This window comes from Ursus arctos, unplaced genomic scaffold, assembly GCF_023065955.2.
Source record: "Ursus arctos isolate Adak ecotype North America unplaced genomic scaffold, UrsArc2.0 scaffold_14, whole genome shotgun sequence".
Classification (NCBI taxonomy): domain Eukaryota; kingdom Metazoa; phylum Chordata; class Mammalia; order Carnivora; family Ursidae; genus Ursus; species Ursus arctos.
In genome coordinates this window covers 14,124,821-14,146,932 of record NW_026622808.1, presented here as the reverse complement: position 1 = coordinate 14,146,932, position 22,112 = coordinate 14,124,821, and the positions used below count along the sequence as shown (strand labels likewise).

Genomic DNA, 22,112 nt, shown 5'->3' with positions numbered 1-22,112 from the left:
TCTTCGGGCCGCCCCCGGCCTCTCCCCCCCAAGCGCCGCCGCCGCCTCGCCGCCCCCCCCACTCCCCCCTCGGGACCGTTGGGCTCCGGCTGCGCGGGGGCTTTCCGGATCGGCAGGATGTACCCCCAGGGGAGGCACCCGGTGAGTGGGGGGCCCGGGCTGCGCGGGGTGGGGGCGCGGGCGTCCGGGAGCTCAGACCCCGCGGTCCCCCCCCCAGACCCCGCTTCAGTCCGGCCAGCCCTTCAAGTTCTCGATCTTGGAGATCTGCGACCGCATCAAAGAGGAATTCCAGTTTCTCCAGGCTCAGTACCACAGGTGAGGGGGGGCGGGGGCGCCGCGCCCCAGGGGACCCGGGAGTTCACCTGGGAGCTTACCTGGGAGCCCCGGGGAGAGGGGCCGGCCGCTGGGGGCCTTGGGGCGCAGCCAGGCGGGGGGCGGGGCCTCCGGGGTGTCGGGAGGAAGGAGCCCCCCCCCAGGGGCGTGGGAGGGCTTCCAGGTAGAAGGCAGGTGAGGTGGATGGGGACACTCAGTACTGGGACACTTTGAGCCGGGGAAGGGGCGGGAAGGGACTGGGACCAGGAAGTGGGGCGAGGATAAGGAAGTGGGGAGAGGGGAAAGAGCCAAACCCATCACTTTGGAAAGTGGCCCAGATGGGTGTCCCTGCGTCTTTGGCAGGGTGGGGTGCTGTGTAGGTGGGGTCGCGGTAGAGGCAGAGCCGAGTGGGATCCCCATGTCCCGTATCCTTCCCAGCCTCAAGCTGGAATGTGAGAAGCTGGCCAGTGAGAAGACAGAAATGCAACGCCATTATGTCATGGTGAGGGGCTCATCATTGCCAGTACCGGGCAGTGGGGAGGAGGGCTCAGCTGTGAGTAAAAGTGTTAGGGGTGTGAACCCCCACTCACCCTGCCACTCTGGGCCTCATTTTCCCTGTCTGTAAATTGGGCTGGTTGGGATTCCAGGCTGTCTTTATGAGGGCCCTCCCAACTCTTACAAACAATGAGACAAGGATGTCCCCTCTCCCCGTGGACATCTTTGAGGGTCCAGGGTCTCAGGGCACCGCCTCCTGCCCCCCTCCCTACTTTCTCCTGGTCTTCCCTTCTGGGCTCTCATGGGGCCGGGAGGCTCTGTGCCCTGCTGTGATTCCCCCAGCCTGGGAGCTCCTGGAAGACCCAGCATCCAACTGGGCCACTGGACGTTCCCGACTGGCTTTTCCTTTGCAGTACTACGAGATGTCCTACGGGCTCAACATTGAAATGCACAAGCAGGTAACTGTGTTAGGGGTCAGTGTTCGATAGGAAGGGTGAGGGTCTGCAGGCTGTGGGAGAGATCCGGCACTCAGGCAGTCTGGGGCAAAGCAGACCCAGGGGCACAGATCTCAGCCTGAAATCTCTGGGACCAGGGGGCCAGATTTCAGCCTCACAAGAGGAAAACAATTCTGCACTTCTAGAGACATAGTCCAGCAGGGAGGCAAGAAGTGGGCAGGAGCCAGGTGTCCCGGTCACAGAGGGCTTGTCACAGAGGCTGGCAGCTAGGTCAGGCAGGCAGTGGAGGTGACTTCTGTCGCTGGGAGGAGCCGGCCGGACAGTCCTGGAGGTCCCCTCTCAGCCGAGAGAGTCTGGTGTTCGGAGATGGGTCCTGATGGCCGAGGTGGCCCTCAAGCTTTTCTGATGCTTTGAAGCATGGGAGACACGTCCTTATGCTTTGAGGTTCTGAGACTCTCGTCAGCTTCTGTGTGGAATTCAAGGTTCTGAGTTAGACCAGAAGGTTCTGACATTGACTCCAGTTGTTCAAGATCAACCCCGAGATGGGGAGCCTGGGTGGCTCAGTTGGTTAAGCATCCGATTCTTGATTCTCAGCTCAGGCCTTGATCTCAGGGTCGTGAGTTTAAGCCCCACGTTGGGCTCTACACGGGGCACGGAGCCTCCTTAAAAAAAAAAAAAATTAACCCCGAGAACCTGACACTGATCTCAAGGTTCTCTGATGGATAAGAGGGGCCCTGAAAGATTGTGAGGTTGACTGACTCTTAGATTCTGTCCCTCTGAATATCAGAACAGTGGGTGGAGCCTAAAAAAAAGGTGGGGGGTGGGGGGGAAGGCTTCCTGATGGGTGGGAAGAGGGGAGGGGTGGGCTGAGAGTGTGGGCTGCCTGGGGGTGCCTTTCTGGGTATGTGTGGGCCCTGCTGGCTCTGGTGTGGGCTGGAGGGGGCTGATCTGCCTGGAGCAGGGCGTGGTCCCATGGGTGCATGAAGTACACCGTCTTACAGGTGGCAGGGTGGCAGGCAGGTGCTAGGGCCCAGTCTCTGCCCTCCCAGGGGGAGCTCAAACCCTGTCCAGCACCCCTCTAACCCAGGCAGAAGCAAAATATCGGCTGACCCCGCACACAGCTGGGTATGCCATACCTGCCCCCTTACCCACCCTCTTCCCTCTGTTCGGCCTCTTGGGGGCACCCAGACCTTGTCCCCAATGAAACCTGCAAGTCAAACCTCATTGTCTCCACTCCATTCCCTGTTCTTCTGACACCAAACACGTGGGTTTCCGCACACCGATCAATTCTCCAACTCCGACACCGGCAGATGGCCTACGATTAAGATCATAACACTGTGCGCCTGGAGTCAGCACAGACCCCAGGTTCAGGGCTCGGCTGCACTGGACTGCCCCCCGTTTCAGAAACCAATCGGAAGTCTGGGTCTCCGGCCCAAACTTCTGACCACCCAACTATATATAAATTGAGGGTTCCCACAATCCCCACCTTGGGTTCAATAATTTGCCCAAACAGTCCCCAGAACTTAGGAAAACCGTTGACTTACTAGGTTACCCGCTCATTAGATAGGATGGAGCTCAGAAACAGCCAGATGAAGGAAGGGCGAAGCGCGAGGCATGGGTCGGGGCGCAGAGCGTCGTGGCCTCCCTGGGTGCGCCCCCTTCCTAGCACCTCCACACTTTGACCCACCCAAAGCTCCCCAACTCCATGAGGGATTTTTATGGAGGTTCCATTGCATAGGCCTGACCGATTAAATCATCAGCCACTGGCGATCAACTTGACCTCCATCCCTCTAATAAACGCAGGTATGGCTGAAAGGGGCTTATTGGGAGCCACAAAAGTCGCCCCCCCTCCACCCCTTGCCCATCGCCGAGAAGTTCCGGGAGTTTTAGGGGCTCTATGCCAGGACCTGGGGACAGAGAGCAAAATACAAATTTCTTTTTCTGAGCCCACCACCACAGAGCCCTTCCCCGGTGGTGCGTGGGGGTCTCTGCCTGCCAGTGGCCCCGGGTTGCAGAGGAGACCCAGAGAGAGCCCGTGCCCGGGAGAGATGGCCTGTGAGGGCCACTCCTTTGTTTCTGATGACCCCCAAGCTTCTAAGCCACCCATCTGAGGGGGCGTCTGTGCGGCTGCTCCCTGGGAATCTGTTGATTGTGTCTGGCGGCTAGTGGATCCATCCTCGCCTTCCGGCTCCCAGCTGCCCTGGGCGTCCACTCAGCCGACCGCTTCCTCGGCAGCCCCTTGGTCTGCCCCTGAGCCTCTGCTTCTCTGGATGTGCTGTCCCCAGTTTGCACCTGCTGGGGACAGCCCCCTGCCTCCCGGGCTTTGCCAAGGCCTATTATGTCTGGAGTTGAGGGTCTGGATGGAGGGTCTCCCCTCCGAGCTTCGTCCCCATTGTTTCCTGCCAGGCCGAGATTGTGAAGCGTCTCAGTGGGATCTGTGCTCAGATTATCCCCTTCCTGACCCAGGAGGTGAGTGGGCCTGCTGGGGCAGAGGGAAGCTAGAGGACTGGGGGAGGGGGGCTGGCTCAGTGTGGCGGGCACTGCTTCCGCTGGGTGGCCTGGGGGGCACCGGGCTGGAGCAGGGGCTTCAGGGATGGAGGGGGGTGGTGGCAGAGGGTGAGGAGTGGGGGCTCCAGCCCTGCCACCAGGCCGCTTGGGTCCAAATCCTGGCCGCATGCCCTTGGCTGCTGGCCTTGTCTGTGCCTTTGTGGCGATGTTTAGACAAGCTGATACATGCCAGGGTGATACTAGGTGCTAAGGGAGCACCCAGTAAAAGTCAGCCCTTCTGTGTGCTCAGTGAAATAAGCTAGCCACAAAAGGACAAATACCATCCAGTTCCTCTCCCAGGAGGTCCCTGAAGGAGACCCATCATCCCCAGAGACAGAGAGGAGATGGGAGCCAGGAGCTGAGGGAGGAGATGGGCAGTGTTTTGTGGGGACAGAGTCTCAGTTTGGGGAGATGGAAAGTTCTGGAGACGGAGGGTGGGGGTGGTTGGATGACAGTGTAAGTGAGCTTCATGCTGCTGGGCTGTGCACTTAGAGACGGTTATGATGGTGACTCTTACGTATCTGTAACCACAATAATAATTATAAAAAGGTAGAACCAGGGCAGATGGCATAGTAAAGCAGTATGAACACCTCCCTGAATCTTAAACAAATGTTAGCCCTTGTAAGAATTCTCCATGTACCTGCCAGCCTCAGGGCCTTTGCATCAGCGATCCCTGCTTCTGTCTGGAGCGTTCTATCCGTAAGAGACATGAGGGCAGGTTCCCTTGCAGGGTGGATAAATGGGGGGCCCTCGCTGTGATGGGGAAAAAAACCAGGAGAGATGCTCATCCTGCATTGGACCCCACTGAATCTGAGATTTTCTGGAAGCTTGGGATGGCGGAACATCCTGGCCGGACTGAGATTGTAGAGTTCGTGTCTGAAGCCAAGGGTGGGGACAAGGTGGCCGTGGTGAGAAGGGCCACACGGGAAGAAAAGAGGATGAAAAGACTAGGAAGTGAATAAAGACACACCTGTGCCTCAGCGACTCCGTTCTAGACCAGGAGTCAGCAGACTGTAGTCCGAGGGCCAAATCCCACCCGCTGCCTGTTTTGTAAATAAAGCTTTATTGGTACGCCGTCATGCCCATTCATGCACACGATCTCTGCGGCAGCGTTCCCGATCAAATGGCAGATAGAAAAGCTGCGACAGGGAACTTCTGGCCTGGAACACTGAAAATATTTGCTCTGTGGCCCTTTATAGAAAAAGTTTAGCAACCCTCGGCCTAGACACACTTGCACACAGGTGTGCCATACCCAGGACTTCCTATTAGCATCTGACACGTCCTCGGTGGGAACAGCCCAGATCCCCGAGCTCGGAAGTGTGGATGAACAGCGGTATATCATGTATTCCGACGGGAGCCACCAGCCACCAGCCACGTGTGGTCCCTTCAATATACAGGAATCTGTATTTTGATTTAAATATATTACATTAAGTTTCTACTTACATTTGTATTCAATTAAATGGAACACTTCATTCTTCACTTGCACCGGCCGCATTTCGAGCGCTCGGTAGCCACGTGTGGCCGGCAGCGTCCTTATCCAGCAATGAGCGTAGAGGACCGTTTGTCATTGCTTGAGGCAGGGAGAGGCAGGAAGAAGGGCGATACGATGGGCAGAGGCACTGGGGCTTTTCCGGGCTGCCAGTTTCTAGTTTTTGACCCGGCAGCGTTTACCTGGGTGCTGATTTAGACCGCGGTTCTTTGCTGGGGGCGATGGTGCCCCCAGGGCACGCTGGGCAGTATCTGGGACCCGGTTGTGGTCGTCAGGACCAGGAGCGCTCCTGGCATGGAGTGGGTGGGCCAGGGATGCTGCTCCGCCCCCCACAGTGCCCAGGACGCCCGCCCCCCCCCGATGTCCACAGTGCCCAGTGCCAAGGGAGATCCTGACCCATCAACCCCGATTTATAATTACTAGTTTCCACTGCCCCATCTATGCTTTGTTTCTTTGTGTTTGTCTGATTTAAATGGAAAGCGGGAGAGAGAAGAGAAATAGCAAGTTCTGGGGACAAAGATGTGGGGGGAGGGGGAGGTGGGGCCTCAGAGGGCATTGCCTGGGCGGATGGGGGCGGCGAGCAGACAGGGAGTCTGAGCACCCCCTTTCCCATACCCCCACCTCCCAGCATCAACAGCAGGTGCTACAGGCCGTGGAGCGGGCCAAGCAGGTGACCGTGGGGGAGCTGAACAGCCTCATCGGGGTGAGTGCCCCCTGCCCCTCCCCAGCCCTGGGGAGACCCCACCCCCGGGTCCCTGGCACCCAGTAGGTGCTAAAGCTGGGGGTGCCGGGTGGGCAGCTGGCCTGGGCTCTGGCCTCCCTGGAGACTCTGGGGGCCCCCTCTGCCCAGACCCTGTGTCAGCTCTGGGCTGCCTCCTGGCCCAGGGGCACTGCTGGGCTGCGGCCCGGCCCTGGCCCACCCCTCCTCTCTCCAGCAGCAGCAGCTCCAGCCGCTGTCCCATCATGCCCCCCCTGTGCCCCTCACCCCTCGCCCTGCTGGCCTGGTAGGCAGCAGTGCCACGGGGCTGCTGGCCCTGTCTGGAGCACTGGCTGCCCAGGCTCAGCTGGCTGCGGCCGCCAAGGAAGACCGGGCAGGTGGGGAGGCTGAAGGACCCAGAGGTGAGTGGGCAGCACAGGGTGGCATTGGCCAGGGGGACAAAGGTGGGGAGGGGGACTGGCAGGCCACCCTGTCCAGAGCACCAAACTCATTGAAGTGTGAGGGAGTGAGTCATAGGGCCTGCAGGGCCCTGGGGGTCAACTTTACTCCCAACTGGCTGTGTGTTCTTGGGCGAGTTACTGCCCGTCTCTGGGCATCTATCTGAATGGTTCAGGGGAGGAACAACCCACTCTTTTGCAAGGCTGCTGGAAGGAGAAGGGAGGTTCTGAGCTGGGGAGAGGGCTCTGGAAACTCTGGATGGGTGTGCCCTCTGGCACCAGAAGCTATGAAACCCTCATCTTTTTTTCTCTCTCTCTTTGCCTCACCCCCAACCTGCCAGTGGAGAGAGCCCCGAGCAGGGTAAGTTGAAGGGCATCCAGGACCTTGTGTGCTCTTTGCTTTGTATTTGCGTGTGGCTGAAGCTGGTGGTTCTGAGCGGACAGGGTCCTCACAGCAAGACCCGGGTTTTCAGCTGGGTTGCCTGGAGCCTTTTGGTGGTGGGAGGTGCCCATCAGGCTAGAGGTTTCGTTACAGAAGGTTCTCCACCTTGAGCTATTTTTTTGCAATTGAATAAGTGAGTGCGAGCCTGTAGAGCATTTCTCCCAGCCTTGCACTCATTAATGTATCCATCAGCCATCCGATATTACCTATCTGAGTGCTGCCCGATAGAATGTGAGCCCTGCGTGTAATTTTTTTTTTAATTGCTTAATTTTGAAACAATTATAAATGCGCAGGAGGTTGCAAAGAAAAGTACAGGGGAACCCCGGGCACCCCTTTGCCCAGCCTCCCCCAGCAGTAAAGTCTTGTATAAAACACAGTATAGAATGCGGGAAACCGGGCACAATGCAAACCCCACAGTTGACTCCGCTTCCGGCGTTTTGCCGGCCGGCGCTGTTTTGCGTGAGCGCATGCGCCTGTGCGGTTGTCCGCAGTTCCCTGCAGGGCAGCCTTTAACAGCATCAAGATCTACTGTGTGATGGCACATTTTCCAATAGCCCCATTGACAAAGTTAAACAGAGGCGATGAACCCCAAGAGTCTATTTTACTTAACACCATGTATCCGGAATATTTCAACACGTAATCAACATGCGGATTATTAATGGTACATGTTACGTTCTTTTTATCGGGCCGAATCTCCAAGATCCAAGTGCATGTTGCTCGTTGAGCTCATCCCAGCTTGCGCCAGTGCCCCGCGGGGCACTACAATCTGTGGTGTCACGACCACCTTGAGTCCGCCCTTTGAAGGTCCCATTTCCCAGATCTTGAGAACAGTGGTGGGGCTCTCTGCCTTGGCTGGGCCCGGAGATGGGCGCCTCTGCCTCTCTATGTTGTATGTAACATGTATGTACATATATGTTCAAGTACGGGTAGACAAGGGGTAGCGGTTTATGCCCCCGATCTGGGTCTTGCTTGCTTAACAGTGCATCTTGGAGACCATGTCTCCCTTCCTCCCTGTGATAACCAGCGCCTGCCGGAAACCTTCACAGGAACACCTTTGGGTCAGATAAGAGAATGTCCGCCCCGTACGCTCCCGTGCACGCCTCTGCCCAGGCAGGGATTATGTTTGGGATAAATGTTGCCAGTTGCTGACTGGCCCTGTTTGTTTACTTGTTTACTAGGAGACAGTCCCTACAGAGGACGGGCTCCTGTAGGGAAGGGACCGTATTTGTTTCCTGGGGTTGCTAGAACACATTAGCGCGCCCTGCGTGGCTTACAACACAAATTCATTCTCTCCTGGTTCTGGAGGCTAGAAACGGAGGTGGGCGCGGGGCTGCTCCCTCCAGCGTTTCTAGGGAAAGATGCTTCCTTGGCTCTTCTAGCTTCTAGTGGCGTCTGGTGGTCCTCGGGGCTCCTTGGCTTGTGGCTGCATCACTCCGTCTCTGCCACCATCCTCACGTGGCTTCTCCCCTGTGTGTCTGTGTGTCCCTCCCCTTTAAAGGACTCCAGTCCTATTGCACTAGGTCCCACCCCGATCCAGTATGCCCTCATCGAAACGAGTTACTTCTGCAAAGACCCTATTGTCAGATGAGGTCCCGTTCTGAGCTTCTGGCTGGACATATAACTTTGGGGGACGTTGTTCAGCCCAGGAAAGGGACTGGGGCTCTCCTGGCCTTGCCCTGAGCCACCGCCCGCTCCCCGCCCAAGTTCTTTCTCCTAAATAACTCCTGTCCTCAGTTTGCGCTCCTCTTTGCACGCTGCTCCCCGGAGCCATGCACGCCCCACGCACAGAGACAGGCGCTGCTCCGTGGTGGGAACGCACCGGATAGGAGGAAAGAGTGTTGTCAAATGAGAGATCATGACTCCGGGGGGACAGCAGGCCATGTGCGGGGACATCTGTGGCTCTCAGACTGGGGGAGCGCCTGGCATCGAGTGGGTGGGGCCCTGGATGCCGCACAGCCCCCCAGCATGCCCTGGGGGCGCCGAGGGGGAGAACCCCGTGGTGTATCACGTGGGTTTGTATGTTTCTCCGCACACACCTGGGCAGGTTGTGTACAGACGACAGGGAGCCCTCACCGCGGGCCGGGCGCCACGAGGCCAAGGGTTCCACGGCTCGCTGGATCTTCCCAGCAGCCCTGGGAGGGGGTGCTGTCCCCATCCCCATTTTACAGAGAGAACACAGACGCAGACAGGTGAGGAGGCTTGCCCCAGGTCTCAGAGAAATGCAAGTTCCTCTCTCCACGCTTGCTGTTTACATCAGTGATACCCTGGCCATCTTCCATGTTGTCACACCTCAACTTTCTTTTTTTCTTAAGATTTGATTTTTAAGTAATCTCTACACCGAATGTGGGGCTTGAACTTGCAACCCTGAGGTCAGGAGTCGCACGCTGTGCTGACTGAGCCAGCCAGGCGCCCCTCCACCCCCACTTTTTTTTTTTTTTTTTTTTTTTTTAAGATCTCTACTTTCTTTTTTAAATGGCTGCATGGCTTTCCCGTCCGTGGTTGGGCTCTGCGGCCAGCTTGCTTTCCCAGCTGCCCCATCGTGGCCCCCGGGACTTTGCTTCCTCCTGTGTGTGTTTGCAGATAGCGGGGCAGCTCTCCAGGCGGGATTTCTTATCTGCCCATTGCATTGGGCTTGGAGATAATATCTCGGTTGAAGAACTGGTCCCACAACTAAAGTGCTTGAGAAAGCACTGTGTGGGGCAGCCCCTGTGTACAGATGGGGAGACTGAGTCCCAGGGAAGGAGCAAACTGCTTGAGGGCTCACCAGGCAGGTTGATGCTGGGGGGTTCTCTGTGCCGGCTCACCCAGCCTTGGACCTTCAGAGGTCGTATTGTTGGCATGTGTGAGGGGGCTTTGAGTCCTGTTTCGACCCCTAATTCACTGCACAGCCCTGTCTTCCCTCAGGCTCGGTTTCCCTGTCTGTACAATGGGATTAACCCCCACTTCTCCACTTGCTCTGAGGCCAACAACTTAGCACCGAGTCCGCCCTTGGAAGGTCCCATTTCCCAGACGGGAAGCTTGAGGCACAGATCCTAATACCGGTATTGGGGACCCTCAGTCTTGGCTGGGCCAGGATGGCGTCTGGGGCCCCAGGACCCTAACCCTTTGTCCCACCCAGCCCTTGTCTCTCTGCAGAGCGCATCCCCCTCACCCCCTGAGAGTGTAGTGGAAGAGGAGCGACCAGGTGGCCCGGGGGGCAGTGGGAAGCAGCGAGCTGAGGACAAGGATCTGTCCGGACCCTATGTAAGTGGGGGGCAAGCAGAAGACTGGGGTGGGCCCCCAAACCGGCTCCTCAGAGCCTTCTGGAGCCGTGCTCTGGCCATGACTCACTCTAGAGCCTTCCATAGCTCCCCATTGCCCATGGAGCACTGAGCAATCAGAAGAGTCCCTGTGGGGGAGGCCCAGCTGTAGTTGCTGTGGACCAGGCATCTGTTTTCCCACCTCCTGGCTTTGGCTCCGCCGCCACCGCCTGCCGTCTAGAATGCCCCTTCTCCCTGCCTCTCTGTGAGGCCCAGAGTGCTCTCTCCTGCAGGATGCTGTCCCCGGCCCCCTCTTCCAGGGCCCTATCCCTCACTGGAGGAGCACTACACCTGCAGTTTCTGCCTCTGGCATCCCAGGGGCCAGGCTGAAAGTGGGGGGCTGGGACTTGGCTGGCGGGGAAGCACTTGTCTCATCGACAGGGACAGCCTTAACCTGGTCCCAGCTGCCTGGCAGGCCCAGTATCGGCCAATCCTTCTGTTTCTCAGAGATGCCTTTGGTCTTTAAAATCCTAACAGCTTGTTCTATATGTGTCAGCAACTCATTTTGTCTTAAAGAAGAAAATTGGGGATGGGGGGGTCAAAGAAACGCCCTCCTGCTGGGAAGATGTGGCCTTCAGGCTGCAGGCTTTGGTCTTCCCTTGCTTTCAGCTGGACCAGAGGGCAGTCCCGGACAACACTGTTTCCCCCAAGGGTGGAACAGGAGGAGGGAGAACAGATGTGGCGACAGGTGTTAAGGAAATCCCCCTGGGGCAAGCTTGGAGGACTACCTGGAGGGGGCAAGGCTGAAGGCCAGGAGCCTAAGGAGGGGATGAGGTGTCTGCTAGGCCATGGGATGGCGGTGGGCAGATGGGTTGGGGAGACAGACGATCCTGAGAGGTTGACTGGCTCTGTGGAGCGAGAACTGGGAGGGAGGGCTGGACGACTCCTGGTCTCTGGCTGTCCCCTCACTGCACAGAGCGGGAAACAGACCCAGGGAGGGCTGGGAGGCGCTCAGGGCCCCAGGGCAAGTCTTGGGCACTCAGCTCCATAACCCTCATTTGTCTCCACGAGGGACCCACCCACTGTTCCCAACACCCACCCCCTGCACCTGAGCAAATGGCAGCCTTCTTTCTGAACCAAGCTAATGGGCCTCTGAAGCCCCAGAATCCTGATCAGACCGGGGCTGCCCGCCCCCTGGTATGCCCCCACCTCCTGAGCATGAGTCAGGGCACGTGGGGGTAGGGGCACGGCTGGGGTAAGCTCTCTCCCCCTGTTCCCCCCAGGAGAGTGACGAAGACAAGAGCGATTACAACCTGGTGGTGGACGAGGTGAGTCGGGGTCCAGCCTCTGACTTCTGGGACTCCGAGGTCTGGGCACAGCCAGCGGTAGGTTTTCCAGAGTGTTTGGGGGGCCCAGAGGGAAGGGGGGTCCTGGCCCCCTCTCTGTGGATGGCGGGAATGAGGGTGGTTGGGAGTAGGGAGAGTAGGGGATAGGGGGGCACCTCAGGCCGACCTCCTCTCCGTAGTGCAGGTGGGGAAACTGAGGCCCAGAGGACACTGGGGATGGGCAGCAGAAGTGGCTTCAAGCCCTGGGTTGCTGTGCAACTGGGGGCATATGCTGCCTTCCGTGGTCTCACTTTCCCCATCTGTTCAATGGGGGACAACAAGAGGAGGCCTTACATAGTCGTTGCCGTGTGTGCTTATGGAGTAGGCACGATCGATCCCATTTTACAGATGAGTAAAGTAAGGCACGGAGACACAGTCCTTCCAAGGTGGATCACAGGCGCCCGGTCTGGAGTGGGGAATGGGGTCTGGGAGGGGTATAGAGAGGGGCTGTCCTCCTTAGCCCACTTCATCTCCACTTAACGTCGCTTCCTCAAACCCAGGACCAACCCTCGGAGCCCCCCAGCCCAGCTACCACCCCATGTGGAAAGGCACCCATTTGTGTCCCCGCCCGTCGGGACCTCGTGGACAGTCCGGCCTCCTTGGCCTCCAGCCTCGGCTCCCCACTCCCCAGAGCCAAGGAGCTTGTCCTGGTAAGGAGTAGGGGAGGCCTTGAAACTCATTTTATTCATCCTGGGGGCCTGGAAACAGATGCCACCACATTAGGTGTGGAGTGGGGAGAAACCAGCCGGGCCCTGATTTTTTGCCTCCCTTCCTAAAAACCGCCTCTACTCTATCCCAGTGTTTTTCCCAAGTGGACTGGCTCTGTGGACCCTAAGTGCACATGGAAAGACCACTCCCCATCTTGTGGAGAAACAGAGCCTCTCTTGCAAGAAATAGCAAGTCCCTTGGGGATGCACAGTGAGCTGCAGAAAGGAGGCCCTCGAGGCTGCCCCAGCCCCGCAAGTGTTAAAGCCTTTGCGAGGCGCTGGAGATACACCAGCGCCCCCTGAGCTGCCGTCCCCGTCCCCGAAAGGCAAGCCGATTACTATGGGAACAACTTTCTCAGTGCCAGGTGTAGGAACCCCCGAAGAGCTTGCCCCCCCCCCCCGCCCCCGGGCCGTTCACAGTTGGGCTCCATTTGTCCCGCCCCTCTCCCCCAAATCTTCCCCAGACCCCTGCCCTGCACTTACCCAGAGAGTGCGTCGGTTTCTAGGCCTCCCCTCCCAGCAGGTTGCTATGGCAACCGCAGAGGCTGGGACTCCCGAGGCATCTTCGGTGACCTCCTCCACTCCAGGAGACCAAGGGGGAGGGGCAGCTCTGTTCTACCGGAGAAGCGCCCACGAGGCGTCCCTGTCCCACGTGGTCGCCACCCACTCCCCCTCGTAGGCGTGTGAGTGCAGCGGGCACACAACGTGGGACTGTAGAGTGGAAAGATGGGCAAGGATGGGAAGTTCCTTGAAAGGCCAAGGAGGTGCAGCGGAGAGGATGGAGCGAGGAGCTGGTCCATGGAGGCCCGCTCCCCCTCTGCTCAGGTGTTCCCACAGGAGAGACAGCTGCGGGGACACCCCGCCCCCTGGGCGCAGGGCAGGGCACGGCCAGTGCCAGTGCCGGGTGCTGGTCCTTCATCTGGGAGCTACCCCCTGCTCTCGCACCCCATGAGTTTCCCAGTCCTTGGCCCCAAAGGACAGGACAGCCTCCCGACTTCCTGTCCCCTTCTCTCACAAGCGCACTGCTTGCAGGCGTGCCCCTGCTCAAGCCAGTCTACACCCGCACTCCTAACCGTGTATCGCCCTGCATGCCTTATTAAACGCATGCACGGCTCTGGCAGCGGGTGTGGGCCCCCCTCACCACGCCTGTGTGCAGCCCTGTCGGCAGATGCTGGGCCCCTTCCTGCTCGCACTCCCCGTGTGCAGGCCCTCATGTGTCCCTGTGTCCCTGTGCTCCGGGGATCAGCTGCAGGGCCCAGGCCCCTGAAACCGCAGAGGGGCGCTGCTTGGCCCGCAGGCACCTCCCCTGAGCCCTGGCCTGGCTCAGATATACCTGCTCCCTCCTCTCACCTAGTTTCTCACCAGCTCGTGGGCTGCAAGGTGCCAGGTGCCAGGGGGTGTTCAGTCCTGACCTTTCTCCCCAGAACGACCTTCCCACCAGCACTCCTGCCCCCAAGTCCTGCGACTCCTCCCCACCCCAGGATGCGTCCACCCCCGGGCCCAGCACAGCCGGTCACCTCCGCCAGCTTGCGGCCAAGCCAGCGCCTTGCACGGACAGTGTTGGTGAGCCTCTGCTGGGGCCTGTCAGAACAGGTCTCTTCTGGGGGGGCGGTTTCTAGAAATTAGTAGGGGGCGGGAGAAGCAGGAGGTGTGAATCCAGCTCTAGCATGACCTTGGCCCTTTCCGAGACTCTGAGCCCAATGCTGACTCACTCTGCAGAGGCCTCTGTCTCCTCACTGTCTTGGTTTGACAGGTGGGGAAACTGAGGCCCAGAGGGGCAGTCATTTACTCAAGAGCTTTAGCCTAGTGCACTGGCAAGACAGGATTGGAGTCAGACAGCCTTGGGGTTGAGGCCAGCCTTGGATACTCATCAGCTGTGTGACCTTGGGCAAGTGACTCAACCTTTCTGAGCTTCAGTTTCCCCACCATTAACGGGGGGGAGGGGGGTGACGTTGTTCTTTCGTGTCTTACAGCCAGGCCCTGTGCTGGTCCTGGGGTCCCAAAAAGAAATCAGCCCTGAAACCTACCCTCGAGGAGCTCCCAGATGGTGGGGAAGGAGACCCAGACCCCAAAACTCCCAGCCCTGTGTGGTCGTGACTAGGCTAGAGGGAGGGAACCCAAAGGGGCAAGGCTAGAGGCTGGGGGTGGGGTGAGGAGGCTCAGTGATATTTCTGAGATATTGCTGGACTTTGAGTCTAGGTTTTGAAAGGTGACTAGGAGCTCGGCAGCTGAGAAAGGACAGGGAAGAGCATGTCGGCCAGAGGGACAAACATCTGGAAACATGAAAGGGTGTGGTGGTTGTGGGACTAGAGCACAGCAGCCCCAAATGACCAGCCAAGGCCGTGGAAGGCCAGATCTGGGTCCGAGGTGTCTGAAGACCTATCTTTGTCTCTTCTCACTCAGCCCTGAGGAGCCCCCTGACACTGTCAAGTCCCTTCACCACGTCCTTCAGCCTGAGCTCCCACAGCGCCCTTAATGGGGACCTCTCTGTGCCCAGCTCCTACGTTAGCCTCCACCTGTCCCCCCAGGTCAGCGGCTCTGTAGTGTATGGACGGTCCCCCATGGTGAGTCCTCGGCGTGGAGGCACCAGGAGGTACCAGCAGGGCTGGGGGCTGGGGGCCGAGAGGAGAGACCACTTACATAAGGAGAGACAAGGGAATAGGGAAAGGGATAGGAATCCGGCTTGGCAAGTACATGTGGGTGTGGGAAGGTGATCTGAGGGTCTCAGCAGCCCACAAGCTTAATACAAAGCAGCTATAACTGGAAAAAGCAACAGTAACTATGCTGCATTCTAAGGAGCAGAGAGCCCTAGCCACAGGGGTGAGGGTCCCATTCAGCCTCCTGGCAGAGGGCGTCCGGTTGGTAGCCCTAAGGGACTGCAATGATCCTGGTAGACTGAAGACGAAGGACTAGCCTGGATAGAGGACTGGAAGGGAGGTCTCATGAGAAGGAGTTGAAGGAATGGGGCATGAGACCCCTGACCTGGGGCAGAGGGAGCAGACAGGGACTGTGTGGGCCCCAGAGGGCAGTGCAAGGACAGATGGCTGATAGAGTGAGCTGCACTGAAGTGGACCAGGACGCCTCCAGAGGGAAGAAAATGCTGTCCCTGGGGGCATGCCAGACCCCAGGCTGGGAGGGCACTTGTGAGGGACGTTGTAGAAAAGAGGTCAGCAAATATTTTCTGCAAGAGGCCAGGCAGCAAATATTTTTGGCTTTGGGCAGTTGGTCTGTGTGACAGCTACTCACCTCTGCCGGCACACAGCTCAAAGCCAGCACAGACAAAACGTAAATGAATCGGTGAGGCTATGTGCTGATAAAAATTTACAAAAACAAGCAGGGGGCCACAGTTTGCCAACTCTTGGCTCTAGAGCAGGTCAGAAAGACTCTTCAGGGTCCTTCCAACTCTGGGATTCTAGGATTCCCTGGGCAGAGACTTTGGGGTTCCCGCAAGCCTCTGCTCTCCTGTCTGCAGTGCGGGTGGAGGACAGGGCATCTCTGGCCTCTTGGGGAGGGGCTGATGAGCAGATCGGGATCCTCTGATAAACAGAGAAATACGGCAGGTGAGCCTGGGGGAAGGCACAGGTGGGCTTGAGTCACCTGCGCTGTGACACCCCCTCTGGCACTTTGGCAGATGGCATTTGAGTGTCACCCACATCTCCGGGGGTCGTCCATCTCCTCCTCCCTGCCCGCTATCCCTGGCGGAAAGCCGTGAGTATCTCCTGTCAGGCGCTTACGTTGTGGGGTGGGGGCTGGGGTTCCTTGCTGCCTTTCCAGAAGCTCTCTTTGAGGAGCTCTCTGGAGAGAGAGGTGTAACAAGCAAAATGTAGACAGCTGTTTCTCAACGAGGGGGGAGGGGTATTTTGCCTTCCCCACCCCCACCCCAGGACATTTGGCATGTCTGGTAATATTCTTTGTTGTGACACCCACATCTGGCCCCTAGTGGGTGTGGGCCAGGGATACTGCTGCGCACCCTACAGGGCATGGACCCAGAGATGGACCCAGCCCCAAGTACCCCGGAACTTTCTGCCACGCTGGGAATGTTCTGGACCTACAGCTGTCCAGTGATTGCCATCGGCCACCTGTGGCTTCTGCCACCGAGGAACTGAAGTTGTAAATGCTTTTGAATTTAATTGGCCACATGTGGCTGGTGGCTACTACTGGGTCCCCTCTTTGGAGCCCTTCCGGCATTTCCCTGGATCCTCTCTACTCAGCGTTTACTCAGTGCTTGCTTGCCGGGCTAGGACCCCCTCCTCTTTTGTACCGCGCTGACTGCAGTGACTGTCAGGTCACCTGTGGTCATGGGGTTCCTTCCCCAAACGCATGGGGGCACCAGGCTGGGCGGGGGGCTAGGCCCCGGGGGGCGCGTGGGCGGGCCGCCACCTCCAGGGCAGTCCCCTCCCCGCGCGTCAGGGCCCTTCTGCTCCTCCTGTGCAGGGCCTACTCCTTCCACGTGTCTGCCGACGGGCAGATGCAGCCGGTGCCCTTCCCCTCGGACGCGCTGGTGGGCGCGGGCATCCCGCGGCACGCGCGGCAGCTGCACACGCTGGCGCACGGCGAGGTGGTGTGCGCGGTCACCATCAGCGGCTCCACGCAGCACGTGTACACGGGCGGCAAGGGCTGCGTCAAAGTGTGGGACGTGGGGCAGCCGGGCGCCAAGACGCCGGTGGCGCAGCTCGACTGCCTGGTGAGGGCGGGGCTTGTCCGCCGGGGGCGGGGCTTGTCCTACGGGGGCGGGGCTCGCGGCCTCCGGGAGCGCACGGGGCTCCGGGGCGCTGGGAGGCCCGGTCCGGAGGGCCAGCCCTACACCCTCGCCTCTCTTGCGTCCCAGAACCGGGACAACTACATTCGTTCCTGCAAGCTGCTGCCGGACGGCCGGAGTCTGATCGTGGGCGGCGAGGCCAGCACCTTGTCCATCTGGGACCTGGCGGCGCCCACCCCGCGCATCAAGGCGGAGCTGACCTCCTCGGCCCCCGCCTGCTACGCCCTGGCGGTCAGCCCCGACGCCAAGGTCTGCTTTTCCTGCTGCAGCGATGGCAACATCGTGGTCTGGGACCTGCAGAACCAGACCATGGTCAGGTGGGTGGCCCCCGCCCCCTTGGCTTGTACGCTGTGGGGGGCGGGGGAGTGGCCTGGGAGGGTCCCCGCTCCGACAGCCGCCTGGGCCCTTCTCCCTGCAGGCAGTTCCAGGGCCACACCGACGGTGCCAGCTGCATCGACATTTCCGACTACGGCACTCGGCTCTGGACCGGGGGCCTGGACAGCACGGTGCGCTGCTGGGACCTGCGGGAGGGCCGCCAGCTGCAGCAGCACGACTTCAGCTCCCAGGTGCTGCAGCGGCTCGGCTCGGAGGGCCCTAGAAGTGTCCGAAATCCGGAGTCCCCTCCTCTCCACCCACTTCCACAGGCCGAGTGGGACCAAATACCTGCCGTCTGTCCATCGTTTTGGTCCTTCAGACACGCCCACAGGCTTCCCCCTTAATTCTCCAAAGACAGATAGAGGGAAACACAAAGGAACTGATTCAGTTTAAGCTGTGGGCCTACTTAGACCCTCAGATCGCTTTCCCAGATGCTTGTGCCAAGCCACTCCCCCATTCCTTCGTTTCTCTTCCTGGCCTTGAACCTCTTGACCCTACTGGGAGTTCCTGACCACCACCCCCTCCCGGGACACACCATGGGGGAGCCACTAGTGTGGGGGGACAGGTAGAGGTTGACATGGGAGTTGGGCAGAGAGGTTTCTGTTGAGGGCATTGTGGGAGTCCAGGCTGAAGGACATGGTGAAGGGGCTGGACAGAATCGGGGGGCTCCTCAGGGCTGGGTCAGATCCTCTTTCCCATTGCCTTGGGGGCAGGGCATGAGCTCGTTGGCCTGACATTTAAGGCCTCCATGCTCTAGTCTCACATGCCCAGCCATACCTCTAGACCTCTCCACTGACTGTTCCCGCCAGCTGACTTGCTTTCCCCTTCCTTTTGCCAAATTGGTGAGCTCCTACTCATCCTTCAAAACCCATCTCCATTTTGCCCCTTCCTTGAACCCCCAAACTCTTTCTGTTCTACCTTCTCTTGTTTTTAGCTTAAAAGTTTCTTTGATAGGGCAGTCAGGGGTGTGGGTGGGTGTAGTTGTCCGTCCCTTGTCCCTGACACTTAGGTGGGTTGTTCTCTGGGGATCCCATGGTGAGTATCTCCCATCCCACTGGGCCCCCTGTCTTTACACAGGAACACTTCTGTATGGCCAGGAGAGAACTTGTAAAACCTGGTCTTCTCTCTGCTGTCAGTTTATGGTTCTTTCCGCACGTGTCCTGTCAGTAAGATTTGAGAAGTTTGGGGTGGAACAGGGCCCTATTCCTCCCGGTGCCTGGCTGGGGCCTGGCATCATGAGGCCACCGAACCCTTTCAGATCCAAGTCAGAAGCGGTGTTGCAAGCGGGGAGGGCTCCAAGCTGGGAGTCCGAAGGCCTGATCCCTCGTGGAAACATGACCTTGAGCGAGCGGGGTCTCAGCTTGCCTTCCACCATCTGCTCATGGGGGGCGACTGTCCTCGGCCAGCTTCACGCTCTCCCCGCTCCCCTCCCTCCCAGAGCTGTTGTGCGTTTGGAGCGGATAATGGATGTGAGGCCCCAGGGTTCCGTGTAATTCTGATTAATATTAATGATTCGACATGCGGTTGCCTGCTGTGTTCCAGGCCCTGGGCCAGCTGCCTCTCCGTGCGCGGGGCTGCGGTGGGAGAGCGCCGGACCTCCCCCCTCCCCCGCTGGGTGTCCTCCACCATCTGAAGGGGGTTCTGACCTCCCCTCTTCCCTCTGCACCCCCCAGATCTTCTCCCTGGGCCACTGCCCCAACCAGGACTGGCTGGCGGTGGGCATGGAGAGCAGCAACGTGGAAGTTCTGCACGTCCGCAAGCCCGAGAAGTACCAGCTGCACCTTCACGAGAGCTGCGTGCTCGCCCTCAAATTCGCCTCCTGCGGTGGGTCCTCGGGCTGGGCAGGGCTGCAGGGCGCTGGGCGGGGTCGCCAAAACACAGCACACCACAACCCACAGCACAAAACACAGGATGCCCGGCGGGATCCGAATCTTAGCAGATTGTTCGGTAGTGTGAGTTCGTCCCCGGTATTGCACGGGATACACACATATACGAAAGATAAATAATAAATCATGACATACTCATGGGGCGTCGGTACTAAAAGGGATTTGTGATTTTTCTGAGATTCAAATGTAACTGGACATCCCAGATTTTCTCTGGCAACCCTCTCCTGGGGGCTCCCCCTTCTCGAAGGCCAGACGGAGCCGGCTGGGGCCCAGTGTGCCCCTTGTGAGAGCAGAGGTGCCCGAAAGGGAGAGGCCAGCCCCTCCGGGTTGTCTCCGTTCCTCCCTCCGAGAACTCCCTGCCCTCCCTTCGCAGGACGCTGGTTCCTGAGCACCGGGAAGGACAACCTGCTCAACGCCTGGAGGACGCCGTACGGAGCCAGCATTTTCCAGGTACCGCAGGGCAGGGCGGGGCGGGGCGCCGTGCGTCCGGGGGCCCCAGGGTGGCTGCACTGGTGGGTAAACCGCGGAACTTCCCCGGGGTCCTCCGAGTCCCCCCCACCCCAGCCATTAAGCCATCTGCCTGCAGCCTGGGTCCTGTGTGTGTGTGTGTGTGTCTGTGTGTGTGTGTGTGTGTGTGTCTGTGTCTCTCTGTGTGTCTGTGTCTGTCTGTGTCCGTGTGTGTCTGTGTGTGTGCGTGTGTCTGTGTGCGTGTTTGTGTGTGTCTCTGTGTGTGTCTGTATGTGTCTGTGTGTCTGTGTGTCTGTGTATCTGTGTGTGTCTGTGTCTCTGTGTGTCTGTGCGTGTGTGTGTCTGTGCATGTGTGTCTGTGTGTGTCTCTGTGTGTGTCTGTGTCTGTGTGTCCGTGTGTGTCTGTGTGTCTGTGTGTGTGTCTGTGTGTCCGTGTGTGTCTGTGTGTGTGTCTGTGTCTGTGTGTCTGTGCGTGTGTGTGTCTGTGTCTGTACGTGTGTGTCTGTGTGTGTGTCTCTGTGTGTGTGTCTGTGTCTGTGTGTCTGTGCGTGTGTGTCTGTGCGTGTGTCTGTGTGTGTCCGTGTGTGTCTGTGTGTGTCTGTGTCTGTGTGTGTGTGTCCGTGTGTCTGTGTGTGTGTCTCTCTGTGTCTGTGTGTGTCTCTGTGTGTGTGTGTCTCTGTGTGTGTCCGTGTGTGTCTGTGTCTCTGTGTGTGTCTGTGTCTCTGTGTGTGTGTGTATTTAATTTTTTGAAGACATATAAAATTTGCCATCTTAGCCATTTTTAAGTATACCGTTCAGTGGCGTGAAGCACGCTCACCCGTCCTGCAGCCACCGCCCCCCCCATCTCCAGAACATTCCATCTCCCCACACGGAGACTCTGTCCCCAGGAAGCACGGACTCCCCCACCCCCGGCCCCAGCCCTGGCTCCCACCAGCTCCTCGCTGTCTGTGTGGACGGGACTCCTCTGGGGACCTCCTGGGAGTGGGGTCCTGCGGGGCGTGTCCTTCTGGGTCTGGCTGCTCTCGCTGAGCCCGGCATCCTCGGGGTCCGTGCACGTCGTGGCAGGTGTCAGGGCCCGTCCGCGTCATGGCCGCTGTCAGGCTCCCTTCCGTTCGAGGGCCGGGTCGTGCTCTCTAGTGCCCGTGGGCCGCATTGTGCTTCTCCGCTCACCAGTGGTTGGGCGCCCGGTTTGCTGCCCCGTTTTGGCTGCTGTGAACCCTGCAGCCGCGGGCACGCGTTCTCTCTCGGGCGGACGTCTTGGATCGGAATGTCTGATCACTGTGTAACCTGGGGACAAACTGCCAGACTGCCCGGTGCTCCCCCCCACCCACCGCGCACGCGGGATCAAAACCCTCACACCCTCACCGACACTCGTTAGGGCCTTTCTTGGTCACCGCCAGCCTAGTGGGTGGGGGGGGGGTTCTACGTTTTTAAAGGGCAGGAAAACAAAAGGAGAATCATGTGACAGATTTATTTGGCCTCTGGACTTGACTAGAGACTTGTGTGGACCTTTGGCGAGGCCTGTTCTAGAACTTCCCGTGGGGCCCTCTGCAGGAAAGGGTTGCTGCTGTGGGTCAGCGGGCGCTGAGCCCTAGCGAGCCCCTTGCGCTCTGAGCTTCCTTCCGAAGGACAGGCCTTCAGTCCCATCCCTCGGTGTCAGGAGCACAGAGGCCCCACCCTTCCCAGGAGCACTGTCTCCGGTCCAGAGCTCGAGTCCAGTGGCCCTTCCTGTGGAAAAATGGGTCACCCTCCTTCCCCCATCATCTGCCCCCCGACTGGGAGAGCCCTGGCCCCCCACTGCGGGCTCCCCTATCCTCAGTCCCGTCTAGGCTCCAGCCTTGACCATAGGCTCATCCTTGGGGGCCGGCACTCCCCCAGTCGCCTCGCCTCTTCCCTCCCTCTGAATGTCCTGCAAGGCCCGGCCTCACTTGCCCCTTCTCTCCCTCCCCTCATCCCTGCCCATAGTCCAAGGAGTCCTCCTCCGTGCTGAGCTGTGACATCTCGGGAAATAACAAGTACATTGTGACAGGCTCAGGGGACAAGAAGGCTACCGTGTACGAGGTGGTCTACTGAGACCCCCCCCCATCTTCCTGCACCCCTGGCCCAGCTCCTGGGGGAGGGGCATCCCGGACAGAGACCCCGACACCCCCTCTCCATTCATACCTGTGAGTGCTAAGTCTCATCTGCCCTCTGGCTGACTCCCTCCCATCTTCTCTTGCTGGACGTGGGGCTGGGCAGGCAGGTGGACTTTGGGGAAATAAATGTATTTATCACAACTGCCTTTCTGTCCTGGGCTGGAGAACCGGGGACTGTTGTTTTTCTTGGGCACCGTTGCTGGGGGACGGCTGTGCGGCTCGGGGAAGCGGCTTTCCTTCTCTCAGCCTCTTAGCCTTTTCTG

The 22,112-nt window shown here is 59.1% G+C and overlaps 1 protein-coding gene across 4 annotated transcripts; it reads left to right on the top strand.

Moving 5' to 3' along the window:
* TLE2 (TLE family member 2, transcriptional corepressor) lies at positions 1-21,990 on the top strand. 4 transcript variants are annotated; one of them, XM_026480997.4, is made up of 20 exons: positions 1-141; positions 218-315; positions 751-814; positions 1,221-1,265; positions 3,669-3,731; positions 5,927-6,001; positions 6,237-6,417; positions 6,795-6,814; positions 10,031-10,138; positions 11,418-11,462; positions 12,020-12,169; positions 13,651-13,789; positions 14,630-14,790; positions 15,858-15,934; positions 16,661-16,910; positions 17,055-17,302; positions 17,404-17,551; positions 19,034-19,184; positions 19,620-19,696; positions 21,680-21,990. In XM_026480997.4, the coding sequence occupies exons 1-20, from the start codon at positions 118-120 to the stop codon at positions 21,785-21,787; spliced, it is 2,232 nt and encodes a 743-aa protein (XP_026336782.2). In that variant the 5' UTR covers positions 1-117; the 3' UTR covers positions 21,788-21,990. The 4 variants fall into 4 exon arrangements, with proteins under 4 accessions (XP_026336782.2, XP_026336783.2, XP_026336784.2 ...); XM_026480998.4 differs by having other exon boundaries at positions 6,234-6,417; positions 14,630-14,754; XM_026480999.4 differs by having other exon boundaries at positions 6,234-6,417; positions 17,404-17,491.
* The last annotated feature ends 122 nt before the right edge of the window (positions 21,991-22,112 follow it).